The sequence below is a fragment of the Cajanus cajan genome, chromosome 6, assembly GCF_000230855.2.
Source record: "Cajanus cajan strain Asha chromosome 6, NIPB_CcT2T_4, whole genome shotgun sequence".
In the NCBI taxonomy this organism is placed as follows: Eukaryota; Viridiplantae; Streptophyta; class Magnoliopsida; order Fabales; family Fabaceae; genus Cajanus; species Cajanus cajan.
Window position 1 is genome coordinate 2,500,318 of NC_138522.1, and position 24,056 is coordinate 2,524,373.

At 31.2% G+C, this 24,056-nt stretch overlaps 1 protein-coding gene and 1 pseudogene across 1 annotated transcript; one reads left to right on the forward strand and one right to left on the reverse strand.

Moving 5' to 3' along the window:
* Nucleotides 1-7,013: 7,013 nt before the first annotated feature.
* LOC145949412 (putative indole-3-pyruvate monooxygenase YUCCA10) lies at nt 7,014-8,850 on the reverse strand (annotated as a pseudogene).
* A 9,692-nt stretch (nt 8,851-18,542) lies between these two features.
* LOC145958904 (nicotinate N-methyltransferase 1-like) lies at nt 18,543-22,294 on the forward strand. Its single transcript, XM_083076498.1, has 4 exons — nt 18,543-18,994; nt 19,920-20,256; nt 20,703-20,770; nt 21,824-22,294. Exons 1-4 carry the CDS (start codon nt 18,587-18,589, stop codon nt 22,121-22,123), a joined length of 1,113 nt encoding a protein of 370 aa, XP_082932624.1. The 5' UTR covers nt 18,543-18,586; the 3' UTR covers nt 22,124-22,294.
* Nucleotides 22,295-24,056: the final 1,762 nt, after the last annotated feature.

A 24,056-nucleotide genomic window follows, 5' to 3' on the forward strand; every position in this document is an offset into this window, starting at 1 on the left:
TAATTTATTTTGATAGCTTATTAATACTCAATTAATTAAATTCAATTAAATAAAATTATTTTTAGTCCAAAACTAATCAGCTGAAAAGAGGAAGGCCAAGTTGTTAATGTCCATCTTCACTGTATTGGTAGTTATAACTACATTTTTTTCTGAACGATTCAGGGACATAAACACAACAAAAGATGGCAAGGATTTGAAGACAGGATTGTAATGACGCCCAGGAAAAGATGGCAAGCCCAATAAAACCCAACCAACCAACTTGTATTATCGAGAGGACCCAAATTGTGCAATAAACTTGTAATGACGAATGATTAATTGCTATTGAAAGGGACATACCTTCTTTCATGTTTTTTTTAAGTGTTCTTTTAACAAATTCGAACATTGTTTTTCATGTTGCTGGAGTAGGATTATGTACCATCCCAGATTTTTTTAAAAAAAAAATATGAATCCACTAAGTTGGGATAGACGAGGAGGACATAAAGCATTATCCTCATTGTGTCTCACTTTACCTAATCGGACTAGTATCACAATAAGTCTTGGTAAGAGTCCTAATGTTCCAACACAGTAACAAACTTCACCAAGCTGTTTTTGTGCTGAAGAGACAATTGCATACTGTTGAAAATATAACACAACCAAGAAGATATCCGAAGTGACATCTAAGCAAAATAGCAAGGTGCAAAAACATGCAGCAAACATCTAGAAATCTGCATGGTGGGAAAGAAAGTTGAACTATGCAATTTCTACCTTTCAAGAGAACAAGGAAAACTGCAGGTAGTTTCAATCAACAGGGACTTCAACATCCATTTTTAGATCAAATAATCACCATTCATGGATAAATTGGCAATTGCCTTTGCTGATAGTATGCGAACAGCTTCATCATTATCTTTTCTAGTAAGCTTGAGCAAGGAAGTGAGGTCATCAACTTGAACCATATTGGTTTTGTTAACCTCTACATATTATAATAAATCAAATTACTATACAAAAAAAATTAAATACTCAAAAGAGAAGCAACAAGATTTTTTTAAAACCTGTTTCCACTATAACAATTGGAATTTTAGTTGATTGTGATTCTACAAATCCAAACAAAAAGGTTGAGAAATTACAAGAAGACATGGGCCAAACCTGTTTTCACAGTTGCAGTAGATTTTGTAGGTAATTGTGATTCTACAAATCCAAAAAGACAAATATGTAAGCTATAAAATAGAAAAAAAAAATTTAGATAAGATTGAAACAATAAACAAAAAGCAGTAAAAAATTACCATGAGTACCAAAGGGCATATGTGGCATTTCTGGTGCTTTTTCCTGGCCAATATTAGTACCAAAGACCTAATTAAGACATAAGAAAATAAAATTTTTTACAATCAAAATTTGAAAAAAAAAATTGTTTAAAAGCATTTGAATCATACCTGTCCAAATGAGCTTCCATTGAACTTTTGAGGCATAGATAGCTCCATTGGAAAATGTTTATACATGAATTTTCTAATGAAAGATAGTTCTGAAAGTAACATATCTTGATTTTGTTTCATCAAATTCATTTCTTCATCATGTTTTTCCTTTAACATCCTCACCTCTTGCTCTAATCTTTGTACTACCTCATTAGATATATTATCAGCAAAAGTACTTCCTATGGAAGATTTAGAACCCCACAACAAAGAAGGTGTTGGACCAAGCCCTAAGCCACGAACATAGCCACTTCTTTCAGCCCCCAATACTTGGGAATACACATCTCCTTCCCAAGCAACACTACCAATAGGTTTTTCATTAGATGCTTCACTATTGTTCAATTTTTCTTGCATCACATCCTATGTAAGCAAGTTTGAAGTTATTGTATACTCACAATTAATATAAAAATATTCAAAATAATTCAAATGGCATATATAATATATAACAAGTATAAAAATTGCATAAAAAATCTAACCACTATTTTTGCAGACACTTCATCCAATGGTCTTCCATCTTTACGTTTCTTATGAGTTAATATAAAGATTTCTTCCCTTGTAGGCTCCATCCCATCTATGGCCTAATAGGATTAAGTTGATGTCAAATAAATTCTCAAGACAAATGTAACAATACTATAATTTGTAAATTATCCACAAATACCTTTTCAGCCATTAAGGTTCTAATACTTTTGGATCCTCCAGTGTGAGGCATCTTTTGCTTTGTCCTATTATTTATATTTGCCTGGCTACGCTTCTGTTATTAAAATACACAATAACATCATATAATATATTTATAAAAAAATAAAGAGAAATATAAACTATGTGTTGGTCTTTTCTAAAGTTGTTACCTTTCCTTTATCAGAAAGCCAATAAGAGACAAGACCAGTCCATTGGTCCCTTGGTATACGAGTTGGTCTACTTTTAATCAAGGCATCTCTAGTCTTATACCTTGTCATGTACTGTAGACCCCTAAAATTGTCCGGGTCGGAAATAAAGCTAGAAGGCTCTCAAAGACTGAAGGAAGATCAGCCAGAAGGACTCCTGGAAGGCCCTAGGAGGGTTCTCTGTAGGTCTAGAGGTCTTAGGATAGCAAAAATAAGAAAAGTGGGAGGAATGAAGCTCAATACGGCCTCCCAGAGGATCACTACGGCCGTATTGAGTATTTTGAACTGCAATACGGCCGCGGCGAACTCAGTACGCCCGTATTGAAGTCTTTGAACTTCAATACGGCCGTACTGAATTCAATACGGCCGTATTGAAGTTCAAAAACTTCAATACGCCCGTATTGACCCCAGGGGCCGTACTGCGCCTCATTCCTATAAATATGACGTCAATTTGACGTCATTTGACACTTTTACACTGAGTTTTAACCCTCTTCTTGAGGATTCTGGGTTTTTTTGAGCAGTGCTCTGCCTGGAAATCACTCGGAGAGTTGATCCGACGAAGTTTTTGAGTTCTGAGCATTTTGCTTGAGTCTCGAACTAAGTCGAAGGGAAATCCATCGGATTTCCAAAGTCAAAAATTTTATAGGAGGGAGCGAGCGGTCTTGTAGAGGGAGGGAACGCCAAAACGCTTCCCAATTTCTGTCAAGATATATAAGAAAGCACGCTTCAAAGGTTTATCTCTTTAAAGTCCCTTCTTTTACCGCTTTCTGTGTGTACATATTTAAACTGTCATCATGTAGATAGTTAATTTGTAATTGTTTAGAATAAATAGGGGTAATTTAGTAATTTCACACTATTATTTTTAGAAATAATCTGTCATAGGGAACCCGAAAGGGGCGCTGTGGGGTGCTAACACCTTCCCCACGCGTAACCGACTCCCTTACCCGACTCTGGTTGTAATGGCCGAAGTCGATTTTTGAATCGATTGCCTTAAACCTCTTTTTCCAATGTTTTGAGTAAAACATTGGTGGCGACTCCATGAACCCTTTTACTACGAAAACAACTAATCCATGGAGGGTCCCGCTTGGGATTAACATGGATTGGTGAGACATTTAATAAATAAATTGGATAAGATCGACAAGGTCTCAGTTTGAGAACAAGTCGTTCTAATAATCCAATACATTTTCAAAACTAAAATAAAAGCGAGCTCGACCGTCTTCGCGACCGCCGAGGCCCGTTTGGGCCGGTGGCGACACTCAGTAGTTTCAAAGGGTTGAGCAATTTGGTCCTAGGGGTGCATCTCAGACATGGGGGTTCAAACGCTCAGTAGTTTCAAAAGGGCTCAGCCCTGAAGTTACTTCACAATAAAGAATTCTCCAAATCACTCAGCCCTTTGGGAATGGCTCAATGGTTCCCTCTCTCTCTTCCATACTCTATTTTAATTTTCAACACATATATATATATAAGGATTTTGGGTAGGAAACAGAGGAGTAACACAGGGAGAAAAGAGCAAGAGTTGAAGAATGATTTCGAGGTCCAAGAGCTAGTTGGGAATGGGGGTTCTAAGGGTTCCTATCTTTTTCTATACCCATTATCTATGGTTTATAGATTGGTTTTCTTCATAATGAGGAGTTGATCTTCTTTTGTAGTTGGGATTAAATGTAATCATCAAACTCTTATGTATTCCTTTTGATCCATATATATATAATGATCTGTTATTTAGTATTAGTAATTTTGATTCTATTCTTAATGTTGAGATAAATTGATCACTTATTTTTTATCTTTGATTTGGATTTCGATTGGAAAACACTTTCTAAATCTAGTTTCGAATCAAATCACCTAATAGTTTCAAAGGCTAGGAATAGATTTGGAACTATTTGTTGAAACAATTCTTACTCATCATATAAGGTCTCCGACTTAATAAAGTGAGGAATCATTTATTAAGTTTGACTCCTTAGAATTTCAAAATTCAAGGAATTGATTTAGAATGAACTTAGTGAATTCAATGATATCGGATAATAGAAGTTAAACATGAAGGAATCATAGGAATGCATAAGAGTGAGATAGAAACTTAATCCCAACGACTTTACATATTGACATTTCTCTATTTTAGAAATTTTAAGTGTTTCTTAGTGTTTGAACCATCTTTGTTAATGAAAATTTCATGAATTAATTTATTGCAACTTTTACCTTAACAAGTATTAACAATAATCCGTTAAATCACAATTATCTTTCAAGTCCTTGAGGTTTGACAACCCTTACTTCCTTATATTATAGAGACTTGGTACGCTTGTCTCAAAATCTTAACAAGAACCCTGTCTCAGGTGTGAGTTATCTATGGGGTAGTGATAAGTGTATAATTAGTATGATGAAATATCAATTTGAGATACTTATCTAGCATAATTTTTGTATATACGTGATATAATTTTGGAAAATACACATGGAATCAAAGAAGGGCTCTTAAATTAAGTTATTACAAGGAGTGATGAGTCTTTTAATCAGATTTTTCTCTTATTTTGTAGCTTTTAAGGGCTGAGCACTTTCAAGCCAGAGAGCTTAGCAAGTGCAGCAGAGGAGAGGCGCTTAGCCGTCTCCAAGCACTGAGCAGTTTTGGCCTTGGAAGAATGAGTACTCTCTACCTCATAGGTGCTCAGCGGTTTTGAAGCGCTCAGCCCTTTTGGATTGCTTAAGAATGAAGGACTCTTTCAGGCGCTCAACGGATAAAAAGGGCTCAGCCCTTTGGATTACTTCATCTTCAATCTGCTCAGCCGTTTCCAAGCGCTGGGCGGTTCCTTCTCTTTCCTGCCTACTTTGTTTTTATTCCAGCAACTATAAAAGGGCAGAGGAGAGAGAAATTGAGTGACAGATGTTACACGAAGAGAAGAACAGAGACGGAGAAAGAAAACAGAGCACCTTGGAGCTCGTGGGAACGCATTTCTTGGGCTGATCTTTTTCTTCTACCTTTCCTCTTATTATTTTGTGCTTTCTTCTTCTATGGAGAGCTAAAGCTCTAGGGTTGGGATTAATGTAATCATCAAACTCCTTTGTATTCCTTTTTGATTCATATACATATTACATCTATTACTTAATGTCAGTGATTTGTATTCTATTCTTAATGCTTTGATAAACTGATCATTTATCTTTGATCTTGGATTTAGAATTTGGTTGGAAAGCATTTTCTAAATCTAGATTTGAAACAAATCACCTATTAGTTTTGAAAGCCAGGGATGGTTTTGAAATTAATAGTTGCAACAAGTTCTGATTCTTAATGCAAGACATTTAACTAAATGAAGTGAGGAATCATTCATTGAGTTAAATATCTTAGAATTTCTTATGCCAAGGCATTGGGTCTGGACGAATATAGAGAACTCAATGGCAATGAGTAATGGAATCATTTGCAAGAATCAATAGGAATACATAGAAGGGAGATTGATGAAATTTAATCCCAACTGTTCATCATATCTGTTTTCTTAAATTTAATCTGATTTTGGTTACTTAAGTTAAATCACTGCTCATATTAAATATTTGACATGTGTGAATACTCAAACTTTGAAATTACACGTAACAATTAGTATAATAGAAATCAAGATCTACTTCACAAGTCCTTAAGGATCAACAACCTTTTACTATATTACAGAAAATTAGGTGCGCTTGCTCAGAAAACCAACAGGTAGCAGGATTAACCTTCAATCCCGTTGTTTGTATTTGAATGCATATAGGATTAAACCCAAAATTAATTGTGTATGTACTATGAATCTATCATTCCCTTGCCTCTTAATTATGTTGTTATGATGTAATTATGTTTATGATTTGTGATATTGTCTCTATTTGTAAATCTTCATTGTTTGTGAATTCCCAATTTGTAATTTTGTTTCTCATCCATAGAATTGCCTATGAGTGTGAATCGATACGTGTATGTGGGTTTTCGGGAGAATCCTAATAATTAAAATACAAATCAAATTATTGGAGGAACAATTATGATTAGGTAACCCTTTTTCTAAAAATGAGTTTGTGAGAATTGTAGAACTTGATGTGAGTATAATTAATGAATTATGCAAAAGTTTCATTTATGATACCATGGCGGACGCCACTCGGGGGCCACTAAGCATGGGGTGTGACAAAAGAGCTTGGATCTTTGTGGCAATCGCACCAGGCGTGGGGAGGTACGCGTCAAGCATGAGAGTCAAAAAGTGCTCTCGGTGGTGTTAACATCGAGCATGATAGTTCTCATGTCAAGTGAGATCTCCATGAGACTCCCTGTCGTTAACTTGTTGGGCGGGGACAAACCACACAGGACATAATTCTTCTAAAGGCTTTTGACCTCGACTATGTCAAGCATAGGATAACCTATGTCGGCCCTACCCCATGCCTGAAACTACAATGTTTACACTTGTTTAGGAAATGTGAATAACTTTGATAGAAAAAATATTATGACCTAATTGAGTATGATAAGTCTATTAGATGTATTTGAGAATATTATAATGGAAGAGAAATTCAAGAGATGTGTTCTTTAGGACTTTTAAGCATGTTGAAAGAAAATTTTGAAACATCTTTATTGAGCTTCACTATTATATGATATATTTACTAATCATGGGTCCTTTATTTTTCATGTAAGTACTACAATACATGAAATTAAACTAAACTCAACAAAAAAATTGCAATCCCATTTATTGAAAGTTAAGTGACAATGACTCATAAAAGATACTTTCTAATGTAAGTTAAGAGTTCGATTGATGTCGTTAACAATAGTCTCAATATCCATTTTGACTTTTTAACAATCCTGCGTAGTACAATTCATATTCACCCTTCCAATGGTACGAAAATTCATTTTTCAGCATCTCCTCATCATTTAAAATATATTTGTAATCTTACAATAAACATTAATCAATTTAATCAATTCAAACACACTTAATATTACTATTGTCATTTGTTTGAAGAAATGGCCATATATTCCACGTTTTGGCAACTTAGATAAGGAGTAGAATATTAAAATTTGAGAGATTTGAAAACAATAAAACTTTTGCTCAAAAACTACTAATTAATAACTACAAGTTATATATATATCATACCTTAAGTCATGTATTGACCTGGCTTTTATACCCAGTAACAAACACAATTGCATCAAACTTCTTTTCTTCATTATTTTCAAAGGTGGCCTTGTTTTCCTCATTGTTTTCCTCGATTCTTGCTATAGAAGAAGAAATTACCTATTCAGAGTACAAATTAATGAGAAGAAAAATCTAGAAATAATCCCCATAATTAAAAAAAGTGACATAATGTAAAACTTTCTTAAAATAATATAAAGTTCAATAAGTTTATACTTTATCATGAGAAAATTTTGTTTTCGCTTATTCATAGCATTTTCAAGAATATTTTATTTTCAAAAATGTAAATATATATATATATATATATATATATATATATATATATATTCTCTTTTATTATATAAATGTAACGATTGCATGAATTAATGGTTATAACTTATAAGTACCTTAAGTGTTCCGTTCTTAATCTCTGCAATAGTTCCGACATCAATAACTGGAGACCTTCCGGTAACATCCTTAAGATAGAACGGTCCTTTTTTGGGATGATAAATTCCGTAATTAGATAGATCGCCATATTCTGTATTTGCCAAAAAAGGTAAAGATAGTGTCCACAATATTCACGGTAAATGCTTCAACAAACGATACCTGGATGGATCAATTTTTTGGTGAGGACATGAACCTACCAATTAAATTAATTACAAACATTTTTCATTTTATTCTAAAGGTAATTATTTAATCTATATATGGTATTTATAAAAAAAATTTAAGAAAATTACCGGGTTTCGAATAACAATAGAAGTTTTTGTACCAGAATCTTGGAGATCATAAGCAATCTCCATGCCAGAGTTTCCGCAACCAACTACCAAAACTTCTTTAGATTCATATTTTGAACCCGATTTGTAGTATTTGGAGTGCATTATCTCTCCTTCAAAGCTTCCTAGTCCTGGCACATTAGGAATATAGCCTTCACTGTAGAGAGGGTTCTTGAGTGTTCTTTGCTTCTATCCTCTACTTGATCATACTCTGCAGACTCAACAAAACGAGAGTAGAGAGGGTTTATGCTGAAAAGTGCAATGTATCATGTCTATGTATTGAAGAAAATTTGCTTTGCATAGGAATAATGTTGGGGCTGAGGGTGGGTGAGGCATGAGAGGCAAAGCTAGCCAAACGAAAGTTTACTCTATCATAAGTATTTTTTCTCCAAAGAGAGGCACTACAATTCTCTTAATTTCTCAAGTGTTACGTGAGAGATACACTTTTGTGATAAGCATGCTGAAATTGCAAGCCCACCAGGACCTCCCCTATAATTACCACTTTTGCCAATTCCTCCATTTTCTTGATCTATTTACTCACGATATTTCAAGCACCAGCACTGGCTTATTTCCAGACCAATAAATTTGGCTTGCGAACTTCATGTTATATATGTGTCGATGGTCGTTTACGTGCATGCAAGTGATGCAATGGTTTATGAACCAATGCCATTTTTCTTTTCTTCTTGTTCGTGCTTCATTATCTTAGAAAAAATACCATATATATGCGGACATATACGCATAGTTAATTTTAGGGATTGGTAAAATCAATGAATAACATGGTAACTATTAGCATTTGTACTTTAATTAGAGGTCAATGCATATAATTGAATTAATCTTCTTTTATATATTAACGCTTTACATGACCTTTTCTTTTTTGTAATTATTGAAGATTCATTTTATTCATCTTATATATTGATTATTTTTTTTTCAAAGTGACTTATTTTGCCTACATCAATACATCACCCCTCGATTGAATGAATCTTAGATTTTATCATTAATTTGTACACTACAACAAAAAATATCATTAACGACTATTATTTAGTGACAATAAGACAATTGCCTCTATATCATTTTTAATTAAAGTTTTTAGTGGCCAATAAAAATTAGTCGGTAAAAAACTTTATTTATAGTGACAATTTTTAAAAATTACCATTAATATTAATTTTTATTTTACATAAGACAAAGCTTATGGCCTCAACAACAAGCTAATGGGAGGATGTATCTACCCCCTACTTATTTTACAATGTCATTGGAGGAAAAGAAGTTGTTCTTTGAAGTACTTCAAAATGCTAAGTTTCCACATGGTTATGCATCTAACATCTCACGTTGCATTCGTAAACGAAACATTTCAGGGTTGAAAACTCATGATTGCCATGTGCTAATGCAAGAACTTCTTCCTCTAGCTTTGCGAGGAACAATAGATCAAAAGGTGAGTTCTGTTTTGATTGAACTGTGCACATTTTTTCGGGTGCTTTGCAGTAAAGTACTCAAAGTTGAAGATTTAAACTTACTTGAAGAAAAAATTGCATTAACACTATGTAATATGGAGAAACTCTTCCTCCCATCTTTTTTTACAATTATGGTACATTTGGTTATTCACTTGGCAACTGAAGCGAAAATCGCAGGGCCGGTACATTATTGATGGATGTACCCAATTGAAAGGTAGGAAGAATCACATCAAGTATTATTTTATAAAAAGTTTTAAATTGTAGGCTACTAACATTATTTTATGCCATAGGTACTTGTGTACTTTAAAATCATATGTTCGTAATCGTGCATGTCCAGAAGGTTCAATAGCAGAAGCATATCTTGCAAATGAGTGTTTGACATTTTGCTCTCGATATTTGGAAGGTGGATATTCAAGGTATTATTGGTCAAGAAAGAGTAAAAATGAGATTGAACATCAAGGTGATAAAGTAGAAAGTTGTCTTTTCCCTACCATTGGGCAACCATATGGTAAAGTAGAAGTATTTTTGTTGGATGATAAAACATGGTTGCAAGCGCATCGATATGTGCTCTTCAATTGTGAATCCAATATTGTTGAAAATTACAAAAAGTGAGTAGTATATATTTATCTTTGTTATATATATCTTTGTTTGATAACAATATTGATATAAGTTACTTGTGTAGTGACCACATAAATGAGATCAAAAGATCAAATCATAAGCGCCGCCTTACACAACATCAAGTTGATCATATCCATTTTAATTCATTTCATGATTGGTTCAAGGAGAAAGTAAGTAGTAATATTTAATTATTTATTAATGTAGATTAATTAATACGGATATTTATGTTTGTGTGTGTGTGTATATATATAAATACTACTTAATGGTTAGGTTAAGGAGTTGGAGCTTGTATTTGATGTCCAAAATGATCTATAAGCCCTTGCACAAGGTCCAAGTTACATTGCAAGAAGATTCAAAGCATTTGATATAAATAATGGGTATCGATTTCGAACAAAACAATATGAAGAGGGCATGAAGACCCAAAATAGTGGTGTCATGGTTGTTTCAAAGACACAGAGTTATGCAAGTACAAGTGATAATGCTCCGAAGTCCACATATATCACTTATTATGGTAGATTGAATGATATTGTGGAGTTGAATTACTTTGATGAATTTAAGGTTGTTTTATTTAGATGTGATTGGGTTGATGTAACCCAAGGTAGAGGAGTCAAGGAAGATGGGTTTGGTTTCACACTTGTGAACTTCTCACATTTAATACACTCTGGTGATCGGGAAAGTCATGAACCTTTTGTATTTGCAGGCCAAGCTCAACAAGTAATATTTGTTCAAGATCCTCATGATCATCAATGGTTTATTCCTAGACAAATAAAACCTCGAGACATTTTTGACATGGGACATAAAAGGAGTATAGTGTTTGAGTTATCAATGCATAATGATGTTGATGACTTGGCTTTGTTGGAAAAAATTTGTGACTTAGAACATGATAATAATGATTGGGTAAGAAATGGAGTTGATGGGACAATACTTGAAATAGGTGTACATTCTAACCTTCCTTCAAATGAGGTTGAAGACAAAAATAAAGAAGGGAGTGATAGTGAATCTGATAGTGATTCTGAATAATATAGGTATTACTATCATTATATATCTTTAAATTTTTATCCTTATATATTAATGTTATCATTTACTTTTTATTTTATCCATTCTTTAATTGATTATATGTTATTTAACATATTATTATCTTAATTTTTTATAGGTCACGTCTAATTGAAAAATAACTTTGGTTGTTGCAACATTCATTTTTGGCAAGTTATAAACAATAAAGGCAAGTTCATCATGCTACCTTTTTGGCAAGTCATATACATATCAATTTTGATATATACTAACTTTGTTCTTGTAAATCAAATATGGTTTATTGTTTATCATTTACAGGGAATACATTTTTATATCACAATGCCTAGAAAAAATAATCTTAGACTTGTAGATAGACATTATGATGAAGTGGAGCCTTATATAGAGCAATTAATGAACACCCCAAATTGTTGTGAACCCAAGTCAAATGGATTGAAAAATTCAGGTAGCATTGATGTTGAGCAAAATGATGAATCAGGTTGTAATGAATAATTGTTTTATAATATTATTTTTCTTTAGTTAAGCCATGACATTTAAATACTTTTATGTTAGGTTCTTTGGAGACAAGGAAGGTTCGTGGGCCTACTTTATTAAAAGATATATGGAATATGCCTCATGGGAAGACAATTGATGTCCAATTCAATAATCGTAACCAAGCCATAGGAAAAGAGGGTCGAAAGCTTGCTAGCTTTCTTGGCATTATAGCTAGAAATCCAAAATTAACACCTTTAAACATAGATGATTGGAGAAGTTTTGATCAAGATCAAAAAAAGAAATTGGTGGAGCTTGTGAGGGTATGAAATAACTATTCTCATTAGTTTTTAATATAATTTTATTTTATTTTATTTTTTGCTTGTTTTACATAACCTTGTAACTACTTCTGTGTTATTTATGTAGAGGAAATTCTCAATCGCCGCACGTGGTGAAGATTTTGTAAAAAAATCACTAGGGAAGAAATGGAAAAATTACAAATGTGAACTAAGGTGTATGTACATGTCGCCACCGGCCCGAAACGGGCTTTCGGCATTCGCGAAGGATGGTTGGACTCTTTTATTTGTTTAAAAATATGGATTGCTAGAATGACTTATTCTCAAACTGAGACCTTGTCAAACGAGCAATTTTATTAAAAGGCTCACCAATCCATGTTAATCCCAAGCGGGACCCTCCATGGATTAGCGGTTTTCATAAAAAGGAAGGGTTCATGAAGTCGCCACCAATGTTTTACTCAAAACATTGGAAAAAGAGGTTTAAGGCAATCGATTCAAAAATCGACTTCGGCCATTACAACCAGAGTCGGGTACGGAAGTCGGTTACGCGTGGGGAAGGTGTTAGCACCCCACAGCGCCCCTTTCGGGTTCCCTATGACAGATTATTTAAAAATAATAGTGCGAAATTACTAAATTACCCCTATTTATTCTAAGCAATTATAAATTAACTATCTACATGATGACAGTTTAAATATGTACACACAGAAAGCGGTAAAAGAAGGGACTTTAAAGAGATAAACCTTTGAAGCGTGCTTTCTTATATATCTTGACAGAAATTAGGAAGCGTTTTGGCGTTCCCTCCCTCTACAAGACCGCTCGCTGCCTCCTATAAAATTTTAACTATGGAAATCCGGAGGATTTCCCTTCGACTAGGTTCGAGACTCAAGCAAATGGCTCGTGACTCAAGAACTTCGTCGGATCAACTCTCCGAGTGATTTTTAGGCAGAGCACTGCTCAAAAAAACCCAGAATACTCAAGAAGAGGGTTAAAACTCAGTGTAAAAGTGTGGAATGACGTCCAATTGACGTCATATTTATAGGGATGAGGCGCAATACGGCCTCTGGGGGTCAATACGGTCCGTATTGAAGTTTTGAACTACAATACGGCCGTATTGAATTCAGTACGGCCGTATTGAAGTTCAAAAAACCTCAATACGGCCGTATTGAGTTCAGTGCAGCCGTATTGAAGTTCAGTGCAGCCGTATTGAGTTCAGTGCAGCCGTATTGAAGTTCAGAAACTTCAATACGGCCGTATTGAGTTCAGTGCGGCCGTATTGTAGTTTAAAATGTTCAATACAGCCGTACTGAACTTTTGGGAGGCCGTATTGGGCTTCATTCCCTCCACTTTCTTATTTTTTGCTACTCTAAGACCTCTAAACCTACGAATAATCATCCTAGGGTCTTCCAGGGTCTTCCAGGAGTCCTTCCGGCTGACTTTCCTTTGGTCTTCGAGAGTCTTCAAGCTTTATTTCCGACCCGGACAATTTTAGGGGTCTACACTGAGTTGTTTGGTTCTCTTGATCCATTGATGCTTGCAACCATGAAAGCGCTCAACCCTTTTAAAGGGCTAAGTTGTTTGGTTCCTGATTTCTTAAAATTCTTAACTTCCAAGACCTACAACACAAGGAACAAAACATCACTAATAAAAACCATCAACTCTCAACAAAATAACTTAATCACTATACAATAAGTGATACTATTAAGATGAATAAAAGTAAGGGATAAGTTGAAGATTTTCTATTAAAACCAAGATGAATAAGTGTTAACTTAAACATGAAATTCAAGTAAAATCCACATTTATTAGTTCTCACTCTCTGTTACCTTAATGGATGTTAAACTCCATATGTGAATATCCAAGGTCGTCTCAAATAGCCTCTAGTTCTTCCTCCTCGATGAGAAGTAAGAAGATCAAAACCCCCTAAAAGTAGAGCTTTTAGTGCTAAATATTTTTCTCGCACTCTAGACATTCTTTGGACGATCCAAACATTGAAAATAAAGAATAACATCTTATGAACTTACTATCCAAATTTAGTCTAATTCAACGACGAACAAATCTCTGATTACAATTAGAAAATCGTTGTCTAGTCTTATGTTTTGTTGTTGTTCTCTCTCAATGATGAGTCACACTCTTCTCTTTAGAATACAAAGATGCATATTAATGATGAGAGACAATCCTAGACTGTTAATAAATCCATAGGGAACACTAACCCATAACTCTCGTATAACCCATCAATAAAACATGTTGAATCTACCATAAGATATTCCTCTTTTAAAAACTCAATTATCTATAATAATTAACTAGAAAATATTTTTTTTATCACATAACACTCATAATTATAAAATAACCCAAGTAATTATTTAAAATTGTATAGATAAATACATAAGATAATATATCTTCAAATAAAATAATTTTGTAATCTTTATTTTTCTTATCTAAAAATATTTTTATCTATAAAATCTCTCAATTAATCAAAATCATAATATATAATCAAAATACGTTAAAATAAATAAAATAAATTTATATATAATAATTAATATAATATATAATTTCACAAACTTTTCTTTAATTAATAATAACAGTTATAAATATTTGAAAAACCTTTAATGTAATTATAAAATCTATTTGCCGAATGATGCGTCCAGACTAACAACTATAACTTTTGATCTAATGTTAAGTGCTTAATAGTCCCACCTCGTGTGTGTTCAAAATATTTATTTTATTTTAATCTAAGAATTGTTATTTTTATATTCTTATTTTAATAAGTATTGTCACATGAATCACACACACACACACACATATATATATATATATATATATATATATATAGTGGAGGGTTCAAACGATACTGGTGTAACTTTTACTAAGTGTTACACCGCTCAATAATTTTATATTAAATGAGAATTTTGTAAATCCAACCGTTAGATTAAAAATTCATATCACTTTATATATGTATATCAATTTTTTTTAAAATTGAACAACAACTTAAGGGTAATCAAAGTGTTCATATTTTAGTATATTTTTAAATAAATATATTACGTCAATTTTATTTTATTAGAATGAAGTATCAAATCATCTTGGATTAATATAAAATTTTGTATATATGATCTAAGAGTAAATAACTTTCAATCTAACGGTTGAATTTATAAAATTCTTATTTAATATAAAGTTATTGAGCGGCGTAATACTTAGTAAAAGTTACACCGATATCGTTTGAACTTTTCGTATATATATATATATATGTGTGTGTCGCATGTATTATCATTACAATATTGAGACACTTTTACTATTTTCGTAATTAACTTCTTTAGAAATTGATTGAATCTCATGTATATATAATTAAGTGAAGTAATAATTAAGTATTTGCGAAGAGTTTAGGACCATTCTTTCCATCTCGGAAAAGTTAAACCCATATTAAAGTAATCTTCTTAATTAAAATAAATAAATTTCTTATAGTCAGGTTAGTTTTTATGTTATATTTTACTTTTAATCTTGCCTTTTCACGTTTCTCAAATATCAACGAAAATAATAAAGCAATATTGTCAGTATTGAAATGTTTTCTTCAAGGCTAGTTTAATTTCTTATTATATACGTTATCCTTTAAAGTATTGTTTTTAAAGAATATATTCAATAACAATAAAAGATATAGTGCAAGTACGGCTAGAAGAGTGTAACCTTTTTAAAAAATCAAAGGAAAGATATAAAAATGTGCAAATAATTAAAAAATATATATATGGGATTCTATCGGTGGCGGTTTGCGAGCGATAATTCGAGACTCTCTTTTCAGAGAGTATTAAAAAAATTATTTACTTTATATATTTAGATAAATAAATAACATAGAAAATTTATTAAAAAAATTAATCACTAATTATTAATCAATGATATTGATGCTTCTACTTAAAAAAAAACTACTTATAATTTTGTAAAAAAGGTTACTAGAAAAATAAATCCACGATGTTTGTCATATAAAAAATGATTTATTATTAACTTATTTTATCTTATTTTTATCAGCATATGAAAATCTCTCTCAATATTAATTAATGTAATGTCATAAATACAGTTGACTTAAATTTTCTCGTTGTTACTTTATCTTTAATTTATTTATATTATCTAACATTTTATGTTTCAAAATCAAATCCTAAACATTCACTTGTTAGTGCAAGTAGGATAAAAAAATACATGCATTTATAAATAAAATTTGTCATAAATAATAAATGAATAATCTAAATAAATACATCCGAATAATAGATATTAATATTTTTTTTTATCTATTTATAAACAGGATGAGATAAGTATGATAGTATCTATATTCGTTAAATAATATTACTTAAATATTCATATTTTAATCTTATATTTTTATATTATTTTTAATTTTTTAAACAAATTATCATTAATTATATTCAAAAAATAATATCAGTTGTTTATATTCAATATTTCTATATACTTAACATCAAATATAAACTTACAGTTATTTATAATTTTTTAATTTTTAAATTAATTCATAAATATCCATGAATATCTACAAATATTTATAAAATTTGTAAATACCTACTAAATGGATACCCATGTAAGTATGAAACGGGTACAAGACAAATTTTTATCTGACAGAATAGATATAATTATTCTACTACCCGCTCCACAGAACACCATTGCCATCTTAGTTGGAAACTCTTTTAATTATGATCCATAACTATTATTAAAAAAATTGTTTTTTCATTATAAAGAGTTCTATTAAAATTTATTTATTTTATATCATGAAGACTATAAAATTCACATAGAACATACTTGGATCAAAGCCTAGAATGGCATTTAAGAACTTTTCTACTAAAAAATATTCTTAATTTTTAGTTGAAAAACTCTTAAAAATCCTTATAAACCGTATCCAAATTAATAGAGTCATTATAGAAATGACTATGTGAATTTAATTTACAAAAGTTTAAGGTCTATAAAATTAAGAAAAAATTCATATAAAAATATAATATAGATTAGTCATTTTCATCATCATACTAAAAGTATATATATAGTATATAATTATAAACTATACCATTAACTTAAGTATACAAGATCAAAAAATTTATTTGTTAATTGACACACATGACAAATTTGTTGATAAAAAATTATCAAAATTATAGTGTATATAACTTATGTATTTGGGTAGTTTGGTTTTGTTGTAATAGTCTTTGCTTTTGGATTAGGGTAATTAATTTGAGTCACTGATCACGTCGTTTCTTTGGTAATATCTTCTACTTTTGTCTCGAGTTAACTGTCTTAGGATCTCTTTTGAAATTGGTTTAGATAGAATCATGCTACGTAACATGAGTTGTTCTACTAGGACACCTAAGGAGAGCCACATTATCCAATTGATTGACATCTTCTAGCATTGGGGTTTGTTAATTGTAATATTGATGGTGTAGCTCTTGGTTATCTTAATCATTTGGCTAATAGGGGTATCTTTCGTGATCATCATGGTGCCTTCATCAATGGTTTCTCCTTAGGACCACTCTTCATGCAGAGCTCATTGTAGTCATGATGACAATTCATTGTAGTTATCTAATAATGAACATATTGTTCCTTGGGATCTTTGGAATAATTGATGTCATACTTTAACCATTGTTTCTAGAATGGGGTTTTATGCTTCCCATATTTTTCGAGAAAGGAATGTTTGTGTTGATACTTTAACTTCTTTTGATTTGTTGCATAGAGAGTCTTTTATTTGGTGGGATCCTCGTAGGTTTTATTAGAAGGTCTTTTTTTGTAACCGTAATGATTTGCCTTTTCTTCATTTTGCTTGATTTTCTTGTGAGTTTTTGGTTTAATCCCCCATATTTGTATCATTTTATCCTTTTTTAATATCATATGGATTTGCGACAAATCATTGCTAGACCTAAGAGTATTAAGGTTGTTGAGATGTTTAGTGTATATAGTGATGTTTGCTAGCCTTATCTTTATTTTAAAAAAATCTTATGAAATATGATTATATCCCATTAGTGGGTAAAAAACATTTCATACTTTTTTTTTTTTTTTTAATATTCAAGTTAGTAGAGGTAGTGAGCGGTTACTAATAATTTTTTTAAAACAGATTATAGAGACTTTTTTCATCTTTATATTAATTATTATTATTAATGATTAAAATTGTAATTAATAATGCCTACATCAAAATAAAAAATTTTCTTTTATATATAAGTATTGATATACTTTATGATGATTTTTTTTAAATAACTTTTAGTATGACGAAGAAAATGCTTAATTTATATTATATTGTTTATATCAATTTTCCCTTGATTCTATATACCTTATATTACAGTAAAATTCTCATAGTCATTTCTTCTAAACGCAGTCTTTTACAAAACATATTTAATCAATATAACAAGGAGTCATTCTTTGAATATCAGAAAAGCCAAACCCATATTAATAAAGTAATATTCTTAGTGACAAATAACTCCGGAAAAATGGAAATTTCTAAATAGTATATGTATTAGTAATTCTATAAATTAGTGTGGTCTCTTATCTTTTAGAAACATTGAAGAGTAGAATAAAAAGATCCATAATGGGTGAGGTGCAGGAAATAGGTGAGATGAAGAAGGACTTTACCAAAAATACCATTGGAAGGTCTGAAACCAAAGCCAGACTTGCCGTTTTGGAACTTGCCCACATAATGAGTGTCCCTATGTCCCTCATTACTGTCCTTAGATTTAAGGTACCCGAAGCCATAATGCAAGATGGTTCCAACACTCCCCTCACCGCCGCCGAAATCCTCTCCCGCATCCGTCCCCACGGCGGCGCCGACGCCGAGAACCTCCAGCGCCTCCTCCGGTTGCTGACCAGCTATGACATCTTCGATGAGCACTTGAGCAGCAGTGGCCAAAGGAAATACTCCCTCACTCATATCGGAAAATCTCTCGCCGACGATGACCAAGGTCTATCCTATGCATATTACATGCTCCAACACCACCAGGTTAGTTTTTGTTTTATTTTTTACTTTTTATCATGCCTTTTCATGTTTCTTATAACAACCAAAATAATACAGCAATATAATATTGTTAACGAATAACGAAAATATTAGAGCAATGTTAATTTGTACTGCATTCTTTACTGAAAACTCAATGTAATTGTTTATAAGATTTTTTTATATAAATAAACTAACCAATAATAAAAGATCATGAAGAGTATTTTATTTTATTTTGGACAGGAGTATTTTTAACTCTTTTTTTATTATTATTATAGAAACCTATCTATTTTATCAATTACCAATTCTGTTTATTAAGAGTCTAGCTAACCACTTTAATTTAATGGAAATTATCTTTTCAATCATGTTTTTTCTATTCAAACCTGCAACTCAAATTTTGCTTAAAAAATACAAACTCGTCACTCATATCAATAGCATCAAAATCATGAAAGATTTGTTTAGAAGAGTGTAATTACTTCTCAAAAACAAAAAAGAAGAGTGTAATTAATTATACACATTTAAGAAAAATGAATGATTTGAGAAAATGTAAGTAATTAATAATGGTGTTAACAACACATTTCGTTTTGACATAATCTGTTATTGATTAAAATTTATTTAAAATTATAAAATTATAAGTGAGACTTATTAAATATGTAGTATTTTTATATTTTTTTAATAAATTTAATATATAATAAAAAAGTGTGTTAAAAATATGTGGGTAATATTTTGAATAATTAACAATGAGATTTTATATTATTTGTCCGTAAAAATTTAAGCAGCCAACCGCTGTGGTTCGTCCACTTGGCAAGTTACAATTAATGACATGCACAAGTTTGAGTGAACTTGGATGCAACTATTCATGAACGGTTACCATAATCTTAAAAAGAGAGAAGAACAAAAAAATATCGTAGTTTTTGGCTAAATCCACGTACAGGATGCTATGATGCGAGCATGGCCATTGGTGGGGGAAGCAGTGGAGGATACAAGTGTGGAACCATTTGAAAAGATAAATGGCGAGGCACCAATAGATTACTACTCTAAGAGGCCAGATGAGGTGAACTTGTTTCATAAATCCTTGAGTGGGATGTGTGTACCCTTCATGAGGGAACTGCTTCAAGTTTATGACGGCTTCCAAGGAGTGGAAACCCTAGTTGATGTTGCTGGCAATAATGGAGTCACTCTTCGCATGATTATGGACAAATACCCTAACGTGCTCAAGGGCATCAACTTTGACCTCCCAGGAATGGTGGCTGCTGCACCGGAGATTCCAGGTATACCTATGCCACTAGCTATATAGATTTTGGAGGTTTAGATGCTTTTATAATCTCTGAAAATGTTACCATTTGTGATCTTAGTTTCTATAACAATTTAGTTATCTTAATTCTTGTATTTTATAAAATGTTTTAAGTTTAGTCTCATTGCATATGTTTGTAGTTTTTAAAGAGAGACTAAAATATAAATCGTTAATTTTGTTAATTAAATAGAAAGCTAAAAATATTTTTTTTATTTATAAAAATTAAAATAAATTTAAAGATCAAATGAAAATATATTCAGCCTTACTTTGAGTCATTGCTATTTTGGAACGCATGCGGTTGTATTGTCCAATTATTCAAAAGTAAAAAAAAAATTAACAACTCATATCATACCTAATTATTTTTATTTTTTTCATGTACGAATATAAAAAAATACACTTTTAATATATTATTAATTAATGTAGGCGTAACACATGTTGGTGGTAACGCGTTTGAATCTGTTCCCTCCGGAGGAGATGCTATCTTCGTCAAGGTGCCTTTCTCAATTCACATCTCGAAAATATATTTGAGCCAACTGTTGACAAGCTATGCCTAGCTAGTAAAAAAATAAAATAAAATGTATTATTTGAAAAATGAAAATTTTGATAAATGTTATTTTCTTTTAATTTAAAAAAATTAAAGCTTCAATCGCCGAATACTTTCATTTATTTAAAAAATGATTTTTAGGAGTAAAAGTCATTATTTCTTCTTCTTCTTCAATAATTACCTTATATGTTAGGAAGGTCTACAGTAGAAATTATTTATCTTTTACGGAAGATGATGAAAATGTGCCAAAGTAACGAAAAAAACTTGCATATAATTTTTTATTAATTTGGAAAAAAGCTTCATGTAGCAAGAGAAGTGTTGTGGACGAGTTTAATTTGGAGAAGAAAGGTGTTTAAGTTATGCAAGACATTATGAAGAGATAATTACTAGTATGATGAGAATTTGTTGCTCCTGTGCTCCTTGTATGTATTGCATTTTATAACTTGGGTTGTTAAGTCCGTGCATGTGAATCTCATTAATGTTTCAATGAACATAGGATATATTTCTTAACTAATGTAGAATATCACATCCTACGTTAATTAAATTGACGATCAATGTAGAATAAGATATTTTACATGGGATAAATAACATTTTATGTAGTAATATGTAATTTTTACACTAATGAAACAAGATGACAAAAATTGACAAAAATATTAGAAGTTATTTGTGAATATTGTAACATCTAAATTCAAAGACAAGTTATAATAATAATAATAAATCAAAGACAATAAGTTTTATCGTACTACTATATGTTATACTAATAAAAATATAAAAAAAAAAAAAACCAAAGACAATATGTAGCTGACCTTATTACCTAGTGAGTAAGACTTAATATTAATATAAATTTTCAAAATTTTAAGGCTCTATAGTCAATACTCCAAGATATTTCTACTACCCAAAAATCCAACTTCAACTGATGATCTATTGTAAAATTTAATACGAGAAATTTCAATACGTCAATGTGATATATATATTCTTTGTGTCTTGATTGAACTTGCAGTGGGCATTTTTAACATGGACAGACGAGGAATCCGCGCTAGTGTTTCAAAATTCTTATAAGGCACTTCCAAAGAACGGAAAAATGATTGTTTGCGAACCAGTGCTGCCAGAGCTTACAGATGAGAGTCACCGAACAAGAGCATTGCTTAGTGCTGACATATTCATAATGACAATGTATAGAACAAAGGGCAAGCACAGGACTGTACAACAATTTGAACAGCTTGGCATTGCTGCTGGTTTTTCTCATTTTCGTGCCTTCTATGTTGATGCTTATTTGGTTATACTTGAGTTTCACAAATGAGAAAGGTAAGCTTCCAAGTGTGATGTTATAATAATTATCTGCTGAAACCATGAATGGTGGGGAAAAATAATTAGGAACAATAGTATTCTGACATTTGTTGAGATTGTTCCTTGTGTCAATAAATCTTCCTCGTAATAAATTTGGAACTAGCTCGCTTCTTTTTCTTTTTAATTAAGTTGTACTCATATATATATATATATATATATATATATATATATATATATATATATATATATATATATATATATATTTATAATAATAAGTTGGAGTAGAAGGGTATCCCTACTCCAATTACATCAAATGTTGTTCATGAAAGCGCCGCTTCGTCTCTTCCAACCCCTGCACAACATTATATCTCTCCCAGTAGATCTAGTAAAAAAAAAAAAAAAAAAAGACAAACTAATCTTAAAAAATAAAAATAAAACAAACGACACAAACAAATAAGGAATGAAGAGTGGCAATATCATGCTTATGAAAATCGGATAGGTCGGTCGAATCGGTCTTAGCCAGTAAATTAAGGTCCTTATTATCCGCTTAGATTAGTTCATAAAACTGTTTTGCAATGAATGGTGTAGAACTAATCAAACTAGTTTGAATCATATTTTTAGTCTTTAAATTCTAATTTAAATATTTTTGATAAAAGTAAAATAAATATATATTTAATAAAAAATATATATTAGAACAAATTATTTTACTACTTTTCTTATAAATACAACTTATTCATTTATGTAAATTTGCAGTTTTTAATATCTTTATTTTTTATATATATAATTCATATTATATTAATTTAAAATTATTTATTACAGATATAAATTTGTTATTATTAACTGATATTGTTATATTTTATTAAAATTTAATCTTAAATATTATATTATATTTAATTTTAAAGTTCACGTATACATTTAAAAACTTATAAATAATATTTTTATTTAATTTTTAATTTAATAAAATTATAATATTATATTTATTTAATATTATTTTTTGTAATAATAATTATTTTATTAATATTAATTTGATTATTGTTTAACAATTGAACCATTAAATTTTGAATCAATGCTTAGACTTATTTAGTTTTTGTACCAACTTGATTGAGTTGGCAAAGTTTTATCAATTTCGTTCCAAAAAATAATGTTGATAAGTCACATCGACTTATCATAGTCACGTCATCTCTTGAGTCACCTCGTCACATCAGTCAAAAGGTAGATCATTCTCCAACTAACGAGATAAAGAGATAAGTAAGCGATCTTATCTTAACTAATAAAAATATCTGCATATGAAAGAAAAATCCTAATTCATTACAAAATACGTGTATTATATATACGAGACACTCATATCTACAAAAATTAACTTAAGTATTGGAGTCTCTTTTACAGGTACGTACCACTCCCAACTCAGAGTGACCAACTTGTGAAACAGAGGAGGCTTACCAATCTCATCAAAGAGGTCGTTCCTAGACCAATCTCAGATAAGAACAGTTTTAAAAACATTGGATGGCAATGTAAAGACAAAAATGTGAGAAAGGATGGTGGAGATGAGCACGCCGACGCTGAAGCTAATTAAAGACGAATGAGGTATGACATTGAAGGAGGCAGGAGGATGGAAGAGATAGAAGAAGTTGGTCAACAACAAAAGAAGACAAAGGTGTGTGAAAAGAACAATGAGTGAATCACATTTCTATGTTGTTGTAATTTTAACCAAGGTAAAATAGAACATCTACAGTGGTTAACGTAGAAATATTGGTCAGGTGGCATTCGACATAGAAAACTTCGTTAACATTTCAAAGATGTTATAGCACCGTTTTTTACGTCGGGTGCTAAAGAACTCGCATAGAATATGTCACATGGTATTGCACTAGGGTATGATCATGTTCATGTGTGAAAGAAGTTTTCACTTAGATAAATTTCACTATTTCGCCTGTGGCATGGAAAGCCAT

What these genes read in the sequence shown, in the direction of transcription:
- LOC145958904 (XM_083076498.1), top strand. Translation starts at nt 18,587, where the DNA reads ATGGGTGAGGTGCAGGAAATAGGTGAGATGAAGAAGGACTTTACCAAA. An exon ending in ACATGCTCCAACACCACCAG is followed by an intron (nt 18,995 to 19,919) that starts GTTAGTTTTTGT and finishes ATCCACGTACAG; the next exon opens with GATGCTATGATGCGAGCATG. An exon ending in TGCTGCACCGGAGATTCCAG is followed by an intron (nt 20,257 to 20,702) that starts GTATACCTATGC and finishes TAATTAATGTAG; the next exon opens with GCGTAACACATGTTGGTGGT.